This window comes from Macaca thibetana, chromosome 6 (assembly GCF_024542745.1).
Source record: "Macaca thibetana thibetana isolate TM-01 chromosome 6, ASM2454274v1, whole genome shotgun sequence".
Lineage (NCBI taxonomy): Eukaryota > Metazoa > Chordata > Mammalia > Primates > Cercopithecidae > Macaca > Macaca thibetana.
In genome coordinates this window covers 70,886,268-70,902,678 of record NC_065583.1, presented here as the reverse complement: position 1 = coordinate 70,902,678, position 16,411 = coordinate 70,886,268, and the positions used below count along the sequence as shown (strand labels likewise).

Below are 16,411 nucleotides of genomic sequence, written 5' to 3'. Positions count from 1 at the left end.
TACTACATATAATGACCAACACTAAATGCTATTTTGTTCTATGTCCTTTAGAACAGTGTTTTTCAAATTACAAGTTATACTCTTTAAGTGAGTCATGAAATCAATTGACAGGAGATTTTTAAATAAAATAAAAGGGAAGAAAAAACAAAACATAGTTTATTGTACAATTCCTTGTTTCAGTATATAAATGAATATATATTATGTTATCTGGATTGCAATGCAAAGGGTATTTCTTTCTATGCATATCAGTCAACAGTTTGAGGACCATCACATTACATAGTGTTGAGAACTATCCTACTTCTGCATAATATGCTGAGCTAAGCTCCTTATTCCCTCAAGAAAAAAGACCTCTCACGGGGTCATTATTAAATAAGCAGTGCAAAACCTTACATCTGTAAGATTAGTAAACATATAGTTTGTTTTACACAGACTACATAAAATGGAATGTCTGCAAAAATAATTTGCAACATTTTACAGAAAATTATAAAAAACACATTAACTATAGAAATAAATGGAATACAGTTTCTAAATTATGGAGAAGACCCAAATAACAGCAATAGCTGTCATTATCCTGTGTGTGTGTGTGTGTGTGTGTGTGTGTGTATGTATGTATGTATGTATCTCCAAATCCTCTTAACAGCAACGCAGGGTATCACGTAACAATATACATGTAAAAAGAAAATAAAATTAGAAAGATAAATCTAACGAAATCTCAGTGCATCATCCAACACTATAAAGTAAATAAGTAACGTTACTGGAATTTGAACCCAGGAATGTATGTACTGCTCCAAAAGCCATGAGCTTTCTACTATGGCAGTGATTTCCACATTTTTTATTTTTTTATTTTTTTATTTTTATTTTTTATTTTTTTAAATTAATTTATTATTATTATACTTTAAGTTGTAGGGTACATGTGCATAACGTGCAGGTTTGTTACATATGTATACTTGTGCCATGTTGGTGTGCTGCACCCATCAACTCGTCATTTACATCAGACATTTCTCAAAAGAAGACATTCATACAGCCAACAGACACATGAAAAAATGCTCATCATCACTGGCCATCAGAGAAATGCAAATCAAAGCCACAATGAGATACCATCTCACACCAGTTAGAATGGCAATCATTAAAAAGTCAGGAAACAACAGGTGCTGGAGAGGATGTGGAGAAATAGGAACACTTTTACACTGTTGGTGGGATTGTAAACTAGTTCAACCATTATGGAAAACAGTATGGCGATTCCTCAAAGATCTAGAACTAGATGTACCATATGACCCAGCCATCCCATTACTGGGGATATACCCAAAGGATTATAAATTATGCTGCTATAAAGACACATGCACACGTATGTTTATTGCAGCACTATTCACAATAGCAAAGACTTGGAATCAACCCAAATGTCCATCAGTGACAGACTGGATTAAGAAAATGTGGCACATATACACCATGGAATACTATGCAGCCATCAAAAAGGATGAGTTTGTGTCCTTTGTAGGGACATGGATGCAGCTGGAAATCATCATTCTTAGCAAACTATCACAAGAACAGAAAACCAAACACCGCATGTTCTCACTCATAGGTGGGAACTGAACAATGAGATCACTTGGACTCAGGAAGGGGAACATCAGACACCGGGGCCTATCATGGGGAGGGGGGAGGGGGGAGGGATTGCACTGGGATTTCCACATTTTTTATTACAAACCTCTATCACTACTAATAAATTTTGAGAATGCATCATTAATATTTATAAATGTATTCATAAAGTATAAACATATACATTCGTAGACTTATGAAGTATATAAAAATAACATGTTTATAAGGCATGCCCAAGGGGTCTCTTCATACAAACAGCTTTGTTATAGTACTGTGTTTCTCTACGATGCTGAAGTTAAATGTGAAAAAAATATTTAAAAGAATAATGAAATACTCTAGATGACAGAATTAAAGGAAACTATTCTCATAGATATAGCCAATGAATGAATAACTGATCAGAAGGGGGATAAGTTAATATTTTTCAAGGACTATAGATAAATACTGAAAGGAATACAATATTCAAAAATGTAACAGGGGACAAAATAGAAAATACATGACAAGCATGTCAGTATGAATAACATCTGTGTTTATACCTCAATTTGGTCATGGATTTTACCTGACCCAGAGACTATCTTTAGTTATAGCTATACTTGAAAATGATTTTAAAAGCTTTCATCTTAATATTCTTGAAGGTCAAATTTTTGACAAATCTACCTTTCCATATTGTATATTGGATTTTCTATGTATTGTTCTTCATGTATTATTTGTGTACATATTCTCTTTGTTGTCTGACAACTCAAGCTTTGCCTCCTACATTGAATTTTAGCTTGTCAGTTTCTCTTTCTGAGCTCTCCTACATTTCCTTCATTTGACCTTTACCTCCTCCTCCTCTCTTTCTATTTTCATCTCTTCTCTTTTTTCTGACCCTTTTAGCTGGCTGTAAAATTGAAGGCTGGATAATATTTATCATGTGTTGTATTTTAATAGTTGTATGTTTTTGGTTCCTGCATAGAATCTTGACGATCACTGCATATATTTCTATGTAATACATATAAAACTGTTGTTGCTTTTATGTTATTCTCTATACTTCTGTAAACAGAATTCAATCATTAAGAATATTGTACACTTAGAGCTAGATAGAAAGGAAAGAATGTAAACAAAACATAAAAGAAATAATATTTGTGGATCATATATTTCTAGATCTATTCAACCCTGAGCTACTTCTCCAAAGGAGAAACAAAACAATGCATATAGAGTGGGTGATGCCTCTATGATAATATCCTTTAATAAAGCATTCCATCAAAAAGAAAAGAACAAAAGGGAGATTTCCAATAGTCTTTCAGATATGTAATGAAAACCCTACAAAGGCAAGGAGGACAAGTAAAATGTTTTCTTGCCTGGGTTCAAAGTACTTATAGAGTATGCTTATTTCCAATAGATAGTTATACGAACTAGAATAATAAAAAGCAAGCTTTAAAAATATTAAATCTTGGGACTCCAGTTGAAGATAGCTGACTAGAGACACTGCATACTCACTCTCTCCAGAAAGAAGAGCCAAAATTATGAATCAATAATCACACCTCAGATGGAACAACTAGGAGAGAACACTGGAGTACAATAGAGAAGTTACAGGAAATACTTGAGACACAGAAGGTGATAGGGTTTGGCTCTGTGTTCCCACCCAAATCTCATCCCGAACTATAATCTCACGTGTCAGGGGAGGGGCCCAGTGAGAGGTGATTGGACCACGGGGGTGGACTTCTCCCTTGCAGTTCTTGTGACAGTGAGATCTGGTTGTATGAAAGTGTGTGGTGCTTCCCCTTTCACTCTCTCTCTCCTTCTCTAACATGTGAAGATGTGCTTGCTTCTCCTTCACTTTCTGCCATGATTATAAGTTTCCTGAGGCCTCCCAGTCATGCTTCCTGTTAAGCCTGTGGAACTGTGAGAATATTAAACCTCTTTTCTTCATAAATTACCCAGTCCCAAGTACTTCTTTATAGCAGCATGAGAATCAACTAATACAGAAGGGAAGCAAAATCGGCTGGGAACACATAGGGGCTTGCTGTTGGGGGAAAGGGTGTAAGAACTTCAGTGGTCTATGTTCCTACCATGGACTGCAACAACCTGAACCATGGCAGAGCTCCTTGACACACATACTTCCTGACACTAACATGGACAGTGAGCTAGAGACCCCCAAAGGACATTGTACCAGACAGAGAACTTTTGCTGGTTCACTCACGCCCCTGAGACCTAAGCAACTACAGCAGGGTACCATTGTGAGAGTACAGCCATCATGGGGTTACATCCTCCCTTTAGAAACATAGCCTTCATATCTCCATATCCCAGGAACCCCCACTGACATTCCCTAGCGCCTACCCGGTGGGCTACAGTGGCATAGCATTGTTGGAAACAAAGGTGCTATGGGGCCCCAGTACTGTGGCCCACAAGTAGTATTACTTCCCAGAAAAGAGATGGTGCAGTGCATTAACATTGCAGTCTCTGGGACAAAGGAAACCAAGGCACGCACTTTCCAGACCCTGAAAGCTTCCTGTCTGGGGCTATGAGAAGAAACCCTGCCTCACCAGTAGCACAAACTCTGTGTTCAGGCTTGCAAGCAGAGTGAGATCCATTCACACCCCCCACCTAACACTGCAGCAGCAGTTGCTGCCACTGGGAATCCAAATGAGAGCCAGCTATCTGGGGCTGAGGGCAGTGACCCTACTTCCACTGGTGGAGTGGCCTCTGTGTTCAGGTTCATGCACAGGGATTCTCTCTCCCACTCTGCATACCTCTGCAGGCTCAGTCACCGCTGCTGCCACTGGAGGCTAGGGCAGGTGAACCGGATGGCTCCTTGAGTGGGCCTGGATAGTGACCACACTCCTACTGGTTGAATGACTTCCATGATCAAGCTCATGTGCAAAGGGCAGGGCTGCTTACCTTTATGTGCACCACTGCAGTGCTGCTACAACTGAGAACAGGCAAGCCTGAGAGCTGCATGACTGGGGCTGCAGGTGGAGACTGCACTGTAGCTATCTCCAACATCAGCATGCACGGCTCAGGACCTAGAAGGTTGTCCCACAACTGCTACTGCCACTACCTACACCACGCCACCTACCCAGGGAATCAAGAACTCACTCACCTGCCTGATCCACCAGTGTCACTACCATGATCTAAGTAAACTACCTAGAAGCCCAAGAATTGGCCTGCCTGGTCCTGCTAATACCAGAGCAAGTATCTTGTACACAGGGGCACAAGAACAGGCATACTCATCCCACTGCTGCCACCACTGGGGACCAAAGACTAACCCATCTGGAATCCCTGTCCCTGAGCAAAACTTCACCATAGCCTCTACTCTTAACCACACTCTAAACCACTGGGAAATCATAGATACCACTGATGCTGTTGACAGCCAAATAAATCATACAGGGACTGCACCACTGCATGCACTCAGAATCAAATGCAAAGGGTCCTACTAACCAACACTATGACACATCTTCAGGAAAAAATCCTCTACTGTGAAAGCAAATTCAAAAAATTGGAATAAGTGAATATTACACAAGATACACAGTTATCAATGTAAGGAAACATGAAAAACAGGGAAATATGACACTTCCAAAGGAACACAATAATTCCCCAGCAACATATCCCAATCAAAAAGAAATGTGTGAAATCACAGGGAAAAAAATCAAAATTATGACACTAAAGAAACACAGTGAGATACAAGAGAATTTCAAAAAATAATACAAAAAGTCAGAAGAAAACAGTTCAAGATTTGAAGGAGAAATTTATGAGAGATACATATCATACAAAAGAACCAAACAAAATCTGGAATTGAAGAACTTCTTTAATTAAATAAAAAGTACAATCAAGAGTTTAAACAATAAACTAAAACAACAGCAACACAAAAGAATCTCAGAACCTGAAGACACAACTTTTGATGTAACTCAGAGAAAAATAAAGAAAAAATAATGAAAAAGAAAAAACAAAGCCTCTGTGATATATGTGACACAACACAGTGACCAAATACATGAATTATTGGTATCCCTAAAGGTAAAAAGTGAATGAAAGGCTTCAAAAACTTATTTAACAAAATTTAACTTGAAATCTTCCCAAGTATACCAAGAGATTTAGACATCCAGATTGAGGAGACCCCACAAACCCAAAATACTTTTCCATGGTACATTACAGTCAAACTGTCTAAAGTCAAAGACAAAGAGAAAATTCTAAAATAAACAGAAAGAAAAATCATCTAGTCAGCCTTGAGCAGACTAAAAGTGGATTTCTCAGCAGAAAACTACAGGCCAAGAGAGAATGGAACAATATATTCAAATTGCTGCAAGAAAAAATACTTGACACTTGAAAGACCCAAAGATACTATATCCAGCAAAATTATCCTTCGTAAATGAAGAAGAAATAAAGTCTTTTACAGACAAGCAAATGCTAAGATCATTCATCATCATTAGACTAGCCTTACAAAAAATGTTCAAGGGAGTCCTAAACCAGGAAGAGGAAAGATGATAGTTATGATCATGAAAACATATGAAAGTGTAAAACTCGTGAGTAAAGCAAAGACACAAAAGAGGAAAAGACTCAAATGGTACCACAACAGAAAATTAGCAAACCACAAGGAAAAACAATAAGAGAAAAAGAAGAGAAGAATACACAAAACAACCATGATATGGTTTGGCTCTGTGTTCCTACCCAAATCTCATCTCAAATTGTAATCTCCATGTGTCAAGGGAGGTTCACGTGTTGAGGGAGGGAGGTGACTGAATCATGGGCATGGTTTCCCAGATGCTCTTCTAGTGATAGTGAGTGAGTTCTCGAGATATCTGATGGTATTATAAGTCTTTGGAAGTTTACCCTTTGCTCTCCCTTTCCTGCTGCCTTGTAAAGAAGGCTCGAGCTTCTCGTTCACCTTTTGCCATGATTGTTAAGTTTCCTGAGGCCTCCCAGCCATGCAGAACTGTGAGTCAATTAAACCTCTTTTCTTTATAAATTTCCCAGTCTCAGGTGTTTCTTTATAGCAGTGTTAAAATGGACTATTACAAACCAGAAAACAATTAACAATATGACAGGAACAAAACCTCACATATCAATAATAACCTAAAAGTAAATAGAATAAATTCTTCACTTAAAAGATATAGGCTGGCTTAATACACTTTTTTACAAACATAATTTATATGTTGCCTACAAGAAATGCACCTTACCTGTGAAGACACAGACTGAGAGTAAAGAGATGGAAAAACATACTCCACGCAAATTGAAATTAAAAGCAAGTAGGAGTAGCTATACTTCTATTGGATAAAACAGACTTTATGTCAAAAAAGGTTTTTTAAAAAGGTAAGGACATCAAATAATGACAAAGGAATCAATCCAAGAAGAGGATATTACAATTCTAAGTATATATGCACCCAATGGGGAGCACCCAGATTCACAACACAAATACTACTAGATCTATAGAGAAACATAGACTCCAATACATTAATAGTGGAGAACTTCAACACTCGTCCATTAGGATGAGACATATTTAGATATAATATCAACAAAGAGACATTGTATTTAACTTGGACTTTAGACCAAACGGACTTTAAAGATATTCACATAATATTTTTCCCAACACAACAACAGAATGTACATTCTTCTCGTTAGTACATGGAATATTCTCCAGGTTAGATCATATGCTAGGCAAAAAATAAGTCAACAAATTTTTAAAATCAAAATCATACCAAGTATCTTCTCAGACTACAATGAAATACAACTGGAAATCAATACCAAGAGGAACTTTGAAAACTATAAAAATACATGGAAATTAAACAACATGTTTCTGAACAACCACTGGGTCAATGAAGAAATTAAAATGGAAATTTAAAAAAATGTTTTGAAACAAATGAAAATGAAAGCACAATATACTGAAACCTGAGGGACAGAGCAAAAGCAGTGTTAAGAAGGGTTTTTATAGCAATAAATTCCTGCATCAAAGAAACAGAAAGATTTCAAATAATCTAATGATGCACTTCAAGGAACTAGTAAAGCAAGAACAAACCAAACTCAAAATTCGTAGAAGGTGATAAATAATAAAGATCAAAGAAGAAATAAATGAAATGGAGACTAAAAAAGAACACAAAAGATCAACAAAATGAAAACTTTTTTTAAAGATAAAATTGATCAACTGCTAGCTAAACTAACCAAGGAAAGAAGAGAGAAGGCCCACTCAAACATAATCAAAAGTGAAAAAGGAGATATTAAAACTAATACCACAGAAGTACAAAAGATCATCAGAGACTATTGTAAACAACTATACACTAACAAACTGGAAAACTAGAGGAAATGGATAAATTCCTGAAAACATACGACCTACCAAGATTGACTCAGGAAGAAATACAGAACCTGAACATACCAATGAGTAGCAAGACTGAATCATTAACGAAAAGATTCCCCCCAAAAAGAAAGGTGCAGTACTAGATGGATTTGCTACTGAATTCTACCAAATAGATAAGGAAAAACTAATACCAACCCTTCTCAAATAATTCCCAAAAGTTAAGGACAAGGGAAATCTCCCTATCACATTTCCCAAGGCCAGTGTTACCCTAATACCAAAACCAGAAAACGTGCAACAAAGAAAGAAAACTATAGGCTAATATCTCTAATGCACATAGACTCAATAAACCTCAACCAAATACTAGCAAACTGAATCCAATAGCACATCAAAAAGATTATACAACATGTTCAAGTTGGATTTATACCAGGGATTCAAGAATGATTCAACATACACAAATCAATAAACATGATACATCACAACAGAATGAAGGACAAAAACCATATGATCATCTCAGATGCAGAAAAAGCATTTGAAAAAATTCAACATCCCTTCATGATAAAAAGTCTCTAAACTATGCATAGAAGGAATATGCCTCAAAATAATAAAGACCATATGCCACAATTAAATATCATTTCACTCCAATTAGAATGGCTGTTATTAAAAAGACAAAAAAATACACATGATGGTGAGGATACAGAGAAAAGAAAACTCATATGCTATTGGTGGCAATGTAAATTATTACAGCCACTAAGGAAAACAGTGTTTAGATTTTCTAAGAAACTAAAAACAGAACTACCATACTATCCAGCAATTCCACTAGTGGGCATTTATCTTTTAGGAAGATAAAGAAAATCAGTGTATTATAGGAATACCTGCACTCTCACGTTTACTGGAGCACTCTTCACAATAGTAAAGATATGATTAACCTAAGTATCCATAATGGGTGATTCGATAAAGAAAATGTGGTGTATATACACAATGCAATACAATTTGGCCATAAAATAATGAAATATCATTTGCAGCACTATGAATGTAACTGGGAGTCATTATGTTAAGTGAAATAAGCTAGGCACAGAAATATAAATATCACATGTTCTCACTCACATGTGGAAGCTAAAAGACTTGATCTCATGGACAAAGATAATAGAATAATATTATAGATATTAGAGACCAAAAAGGGTGGGTAAATAGGAGGGGAAAATAAAGAGAAGTTGGTTAATGGGTACAAATATAGCATTAGAAAGAATGTTTTATAGCAGAATAGGGTGACTATACTCACCAACAATGCCTTGCATATTTCAAAGTAACTAGAAGAGAGGATTTGAAATGATGCAAATACATAGAAATAATAAATACTCTTTAAACTAAAGAGCTTCTGCACAGCAAAAGAAACTACCATCAGAGTGAACAGGCAACCTACAGAATGGGAGAAAATTTTTGCAATCTACTCATCTGACAAAGGGCTAATATCCAGAACCTACAAAGAACTCAAACAAATTTACAAGAAAAAAACAAACAACCCCATCAAAAAGTGGGCAAAGGATATGAACAGACATTTCTCAAAAGAAGACATTCATACAGCCAACAGACACATGAAAAAATGCTCATCATCACTGGCCATCAGAGAAATGCAAATCAAAACCACAATGAGATACCATCTCACACCAGTTAGAATGGCGATCATTAAAAAGTCAGGAAACAACAGGTGCTGGAGAGGATGTGGAGAAATAGGAACACTTTTACACTGTTGGTGGGATTGTAAACTAGTTCAACCATTATGGAAAACAGTATGGCGATTCCTCAAGGATCTAGAACTAGATGTACCATATGACCCAGCCATCCCATTACTGGGGATATACCCAAAGGATTATAAATTATGCTGCTATAAAGACACACGCACACGGATGTTTATTGCAGCACTATTCACAATAGCAAAGACTTGGAATCAACCCAAATGTCCATCAGTGACAGATTGGATTAAGAAAATGTGGCACATATACACCATGGAATACTATGCAGCCATCAAAAAGGATGAGTTTGTGTCCTTTGTAGGGACATGGATGCAGCTGGAAACCATCATTCTTAGCAAACTATCACAAGAACAGAAAACCAAACACCGCATGTTCTCACTCATAGGTGGGAACTGAACAATGAGATCACTTGGACTCAGGAAGGGGAACATCACACACCGGGGCCTATCATGGGGAGGGGGGAGGGGGGAGGGATTGCATTGGGAGTTATACCTGATGTAAATGACGAGTTGATGGGTGCAGCACACCAACATGGCACAAGTATACATATGTAACAAACCTGCACGTTATGCACATGTACCCTACAACTTAAAGTATAATAATAATAAATAAATTAAATAAATAAATAAATAAATAAATAAATACTCAAAGTGACGGATAGCCTAAATATCCTGACTTGATCATTATACATGCTAGTCATGTAACAGACACTAACATGTACTTCATAAATATTTAAAATGTTATTTATATATCAATAGAAGAAAGAATAAGGTAAAAATTAGTAAATCTGAGAACCAAGGTAGATGTGTAGCATCATAGCTGAGAGTTCACTGGACTCCGGAACCACACTGAATATCAAAACTCTCTCTGCTTAGACTTTGGGGAAGTCACTTAAAACTCTCTGTGCCACAGTGACGAATGTGGAATATGAAATTATGAATAATCCTCTTAGGATAGTTGTGAGAATAAAATAAGTTAATGTGTCTAATATATTTAAAGCACTTATCATTGTGTAAGGCACATAGTTAAGTAAGGTTTAAGTGTTTGCAGCTGCTATCAGAACTGGTACAAATTGGCTTGGCAGATAACAGGGCATGTGCAAAGTATAAGCAATATGCTCAATGCATAAAACTATATTTTGTAGCTATTTTTTTCTTGCTAGCAGAAATACAAAAGGCAAGAAATGGAGAAAGGTCACTGAAGGAGATGAGAAAGAGGAGATAAAAGCCAGACTTGCTCCATGTTTTTTTATTCCACTTAAAAAATTTTATTACATTTCTTTTTTCATTAGAAATATGTATATTTATATTTTATATTTTATATATTTTATGTTTACATATTTATTGTTTTCATTATAAATATAAATACGTATTTTTAGTGGACAGTTTTGGAAATACAGAAAAAAGAAAAAAAATCATCATACTCGCACCATCCCAGGACAGTTATTGGTAATATCTTGACTATTTTCTTCAATCCTCCTTCTATGCAAAGCTCAGTTTTTTGCATAGTTAATTTCTATTATGTGTTCTCTGTATCTACTTTTGCCTGGTCTCCACAAGTCTTTTACTACCAAACGTGTCAGAGAGCATCTAAGCTTGACTTACATGACTGAAATGTGGTTGTCTCCCCAAAATGTTCAACTGATTGACTGACTCATCAATGTTCTCTCATGTTCAATTTCTAACAGTTTATAATCAAAATTTAATTAAAAAAACAATTTCTGCATCATTGATTTAATTTGTTTCATTCATACATATAAATATGTGTGTATACATATATATATAAAAAACCATCTTAAAGAAATACTTTTAGCCTTTCTTTTCTCTCTTTGCAGCAAAACCATTAGTTAAACTATATTTATTTGACTAACAATGTATTTTACAGCAGTCAACCATGATCATCACCGAGAGTGAAACAATATGATCTCAAGGATCTTATAAAATATGAGTTACCTGAAAAGAGTCTTTCATTTTATAGATCTAAAGTTACATAGAATATTAGAAGAATAACTAAGCTTCCCAAATTGGGCAGTTATTTAGGGTTATTTGTTAGCATTTTTAAACGGTACAGGAGGTGGCATTTAAAAGCCTTTAAAATAGAAAATAAAAACTATATATATATACACTTAGAAAAACAGTTAAGTATATTGTTTTTTAATGAAATGTTATTTTCTTATGTAGTTTGTGAAATTATATTTTCTCAAACTACTATCTCCATTTAGATATTAAGCAATAATAATGTACTACTCACAATTAGAGAAGATTAAACTACCAAACAAAAGAATATTCTATAATAAAACTAAATGTTCTGTTTTGATCCTAAAACAGATGTCATGTTGTTACATGTAGTATATGAAATATTTAAGAACATTAAGAAGTTTTTCAAAACATACCTTTACTAGCTTTATTTCCACTGAATATAAATACGTTTTGAGGGATGCATCACAACAGAGTCTGTATAAAATCGATTCCGCAACAAAAAATAAGGCAGGCAGATGATCATAATCAAAGGAAGCATGGTCCAGAGATGCATAAAGCATATTTAAAGCTTCTGAAATATTAAAAATATAGAAACTGCATCATTTGAAAATCGTCCTGTTTTTCTACATGCTATAATTACTTTTTAAAATTATTTCCTACCATTAAGACCAAACGGCAGTTTTAAAATGTATTTACAAATTCTTTGACACCTTTTTCATCAAGAGGTGATGTCTATACGCCCTTCTCCTTAAACTTGAGCAGACCCTGTGACAGTTTCAACCAATAGAATGAAATGTGGCAGAAATGATACTATGTGACTTCTAAGACTGAATCAGAAAAGGCACCACTGCTTCCACCTGGATCTCTCTCACTCTCTCAAGATACTAGCTTTGGAACCCTAAGTTGCCATATAGGAAGTTCAACCTCATGGCATGAAGCAACTGAAACAGAAACCACCAAGGTCGAGAGGCTAGAGGAAGAAGAAATGTCCAAGGGGGCTCAGTTATTATAGATCCAACACTATACAGGCCCAACACTAAATAAATCACCAGGTCACACACATAGTGGTGGAGAAATAGGACAGAACCAGATGATAAAAGGCAGTGCTCAAGATAAAAAGGGAAGAGCAGAAGACTAGAGAATCAAAGTAGAGGAAACAGGGCCACCCTGTGAAGCTGAAGGAGGAAGAATATAGAGACAAGAGCCTAGAGAAAACAGCTTGTCAAATCATACAAAAGTTTGGAAGAGCTTCCATGTAAATATATGAGGACAAACAGCAAATACAGGGACTTGAGGAAAGAAGAACCCTGACATGCTCAAGGGACAGGAAGGAGGTCAGTAGGGCTGAACATAATGAGTAAGTAGGGAGGTAGCCAGGAGCCAGCACATGCAGAGTCCTGTAGGCCATGATATGGAGTTGGGGCTCATTTGAGTGTAATCACAAGCTGTTGAGTGGAGGGTGGACTATAGAATGAGGAGCAGACAAAAGTACAGGTAAAACACCCATTCAGTTATTTTAGTTGTGAAGAGAGTAAGAAGTCATACTGAGAGTATTATTTAGAGTTCAATATGTGAGTGTATTGAAATGCTTTTGCTGCATGTAACAGAAAATATACAAAAACGTCTTCAAAATAAGGAGGTTTATTATTTCACAAGATTAGAAATTGGAAAGGTTCCAGGGACAGCTAAGATAGCTGCCCTTTAGATGCACATTTCTTTCATCTTCTAGTTCCCCCTCATGTGCATGAGGACTGTGATGACTGCACAAACTCCAGGCATCATGTTCTTACCAAGCAAACTAGACAGGAACAAACAAGAGTATAGGGAGGTAAGGAATGCTTTTTTCCCAGGCATGTCTTTTTCGAAAGCAAGTCAACAAAAAGTACAGGAAATAGAGCTGTCATTACATCACTTTGCTGAGGATCAGGTCATGTGACTAACCCTAATCAAATCACTGGCAAGTGAAAAGGAATTACCATAATTGATTTAGACCAGCAGTTCCCAACCATTTTGGCACCAGGGACTGGCTTTGTCTCATAAGGAGCACGCAGCCTAGATCCCTCACGTGTGCAGTTCACCATAGACTTCACAGTCCTATGAGGATCCAATGTCACTGCTGATCTGACAGGAGGTGGAGCTCAGTAATGCTCACTCTCACTGGCTGCTCATAGCCTGTTGTGCGGCCCAGTTCCTAACAGACCACAGACTGGTACCAGTTCATGGTCCAGGGTTTTGGGACCTCTGATTTAGACCATCCATGATTCACCCCCGTCGGGTTGGGCAAGGGCCAGTCCTCTTCTAAATCACATGACTAATTAAAACTGAAATTTAATTGTCAATGAAGAGCAAACAGCCTCTTCTTGCTGGTAAACCAAGAGTGTTTACCTCAATATCATTTAAATTATTAATAGAGGTCAGGCTGTGGATGGCACTGTGATGAAGGACCATAAAGGCAAGTTAAATACAAAATAATTCTTCCTGCTGCTTGAAAACTCCTAGATAGCACTACAAAACCTAATTTACATGGGGGAAATTCTCTCTGAACTCATGTGGTTAACATTCTAAAACTATTTTAAAAGGCATATATATACAATTTAACAATAGTGATGGAAGGAATTTCACCCCCTTAGAAATAACGTTAATTTTTTTTTAGATTAGTTAGAGGATGTTTTAAAGGAGGCATAAACGAGGAGTGATAAATGAAAAGGTAATGAGTAAAGCTTGCTATTTAAAATAAGTGGAAAACAAATGGTCATTTGATTAATGTTTTATAAGTAATAATTATAAAATGAAGAAGCAAATTTCTCTAAAGTCTAGTGCCTATTGTAATTGGAAATCACTAAATGATATTTTATATTAGTTTTTAATTAGTTGCTAATTTTAGCAAAAAAGTAATAAAGACTATGCTGAGTAAAGTTTTGAAAATAATTTTATCACTAAAAAGCTAAGTAGTTAAAATCATAAATTCTAAATTACAAAATGAATTTTCAAAATAAAATGTATTTCGATAGAGTAGAAGAATTTCTTGTCTTCTGCACAATTTTTAAAAATTAAAGTTCTCAAATTATGCCTTCACTGATAATCTAGAAAATGCTTAGGATACCTAATAAGAATTTAAAGTACATACCATCTTGGATTTCCCCTTTGCATTGAGCCAGATATATTACTTCAATCCATGCAGCAGGAAGATGCACATGCTTCCCAGAGCCCAGGGTTTTGAGACCCAATTTTCTCTATTATGAGGAAGCATGAAAAAGACAAATCAAAATGTACATCTTTTATATATTTATTAATTTTTAACTCTTACTTGTGTTCCAAAAGTAATTCTATGAAATGCTCGGTGGCCAGAGTTGTATACAATTTTATATTTTTGCTTTTATTACTCAAATTTTTGGAGATTTTATGCAAACTGTATTAGTGCTAAGATGTAAAAAATGTTGATACTATAAGTAATACCATTAGCTATTTGCTGAAAATAATTCTCATTTTTTACTGTCTAGTGATTACTTCTAATTTTTCCCCAAGAGAATGCATTTTTTTTTTATTTTATGAGGAAAAACACTGAAGAAATGTGATAAAACAGAAGCGAGTTTGATGCCAGTTTGCTGGAAAACCCTGGTTACTTCATTGTTGATGTGCAGAAGTTAATGAACACGAGGGAGATGATCCGGATTGCTCCACTTCCCTTATTGTGCCCACTCCTGGGACTGTTGCAGAGAACACTCGTTCAATTGGAGAAAAGTTCACTGATGAATGCACCTCCTGGCACCTGTCTGCATATACACGTATCAAAAGTATACTCTTTTTCCAATCAAATTTTTTTCAAAATGTTCAAATATATGGGCAGCCATGAACTGGAAAATAACAACCACTACAACACCACAAAAAAAGGTGGCTTAATTTATGCACCAGTTTTGTGCAGCTTTTATTGAATGAATTATTCATAACAAAGCAAAATACGTATGTTATTTCTCTGTAAAATTTAAACTGAATCCAATGTAGAAAAGGAAAAGCAAGGACTTACTTTACTTCCTGTTCTATTTTGATATCTATTTGTAAATTTGGGGATTAATGTCATATTCTTAAAGAATATATTTTTCACAATTCAGGTGAAGAATAGTTTGTTACAGAGAAAGAACAGAGTACTTCATGCGTATATATATGAAGGTTCAGAAAGGCCTTTTTCTCCTTTGAGACACAGTATATCTCAATTAACTTTTTAAGAAAAAATAGAATTTTCATAATCAAAAATTTATTTGCCAGACTTAACATTTCGCTATGGGCTCCTGGACTGGTATATTTCCACAAAAATTTACAGGAGCTTTTATTATTTGGTTATAAGCTTTAACTTTAATTTGCATTAATATTTTAACTATCCCTACTTATAATTAAAGAAAGATGTATTCCTATTTTTTCTTACAATATTTTAGAATGTGTAATCATGTACCAACTAGAAAAGGAAGTTAACATGCTGAACAATCCAATGATATGCCATTACCTTACATCTGAGAATGATTTTTCTAGCTAGTTCCAACAATTCTTCCTTCTCTTTGGAATTTTGTGTTTGATTGAATCTCAAGATGAATTCTTTTGTGATTGAAAATGTTGGCCTAAATAAAACATTGAAAAATTAACATTCAAAAATTATAGCTATCATTTCCAAATTTCAATTAATCAACTTCCAGTGGCTATGTATAACTATATTCTAGAAAAAAATACTTTCTTAATAAAACCGTTTCACACACAAAAAAATCAGTAAAAGATATATGCAAGCCTCCTGGATTGATCCTCTCATACTATTAGATTGAGAAACATAATTCCCATTT

At 35.5% G+C, this 16,411-nt stretch overlaps 1 protein-coding gene and 1 long non-coding RNA gene across 8 annotated transcripts in view; one reads left to right on the top strand and one right to left on the bottom strand.

Annotated features, from left to right (window-relative positions):
* The window catches only part of TMEM232 (transmembrane protein 232), a 318,910-nt gene that overhangs the window by 216,050 nt on the left and 86,449 nt on the right, over positions 1-16,411 (bottom strand). For all 7 annotated transcript variants that reach the window (XM_050793059.1, XM_050793058.1, XM_050793063.1 and 4 more), the window contains 3 exons: positions 16,084-16,195; positions 14,713-14,818; positions 11,999-12,156 (listed from right to left, as the gene is read on the bottom strand). In XM_050793059.1, coding sequence (XP_050649016.1) covers positions 11,999-12,156; positions 14,713-14,818; positions 16,084-16,195 — 376 coding nt within the window. The remainder of the gene's footprint in view (positions 1-11,998; positions 12,157-14,712; positions 14,819-16,083; positions 16,196-16,411) is intronic.
* The window catches only part of LOC126956271 (uncharacterized), a 40,847-nt gene that overhangs the window by 5,480 nt on the left and 18,956 nt on the right, over positions 1-16,411 (top strand). The gene's annotated exons all lie outside the window — the stretch shown is intronic.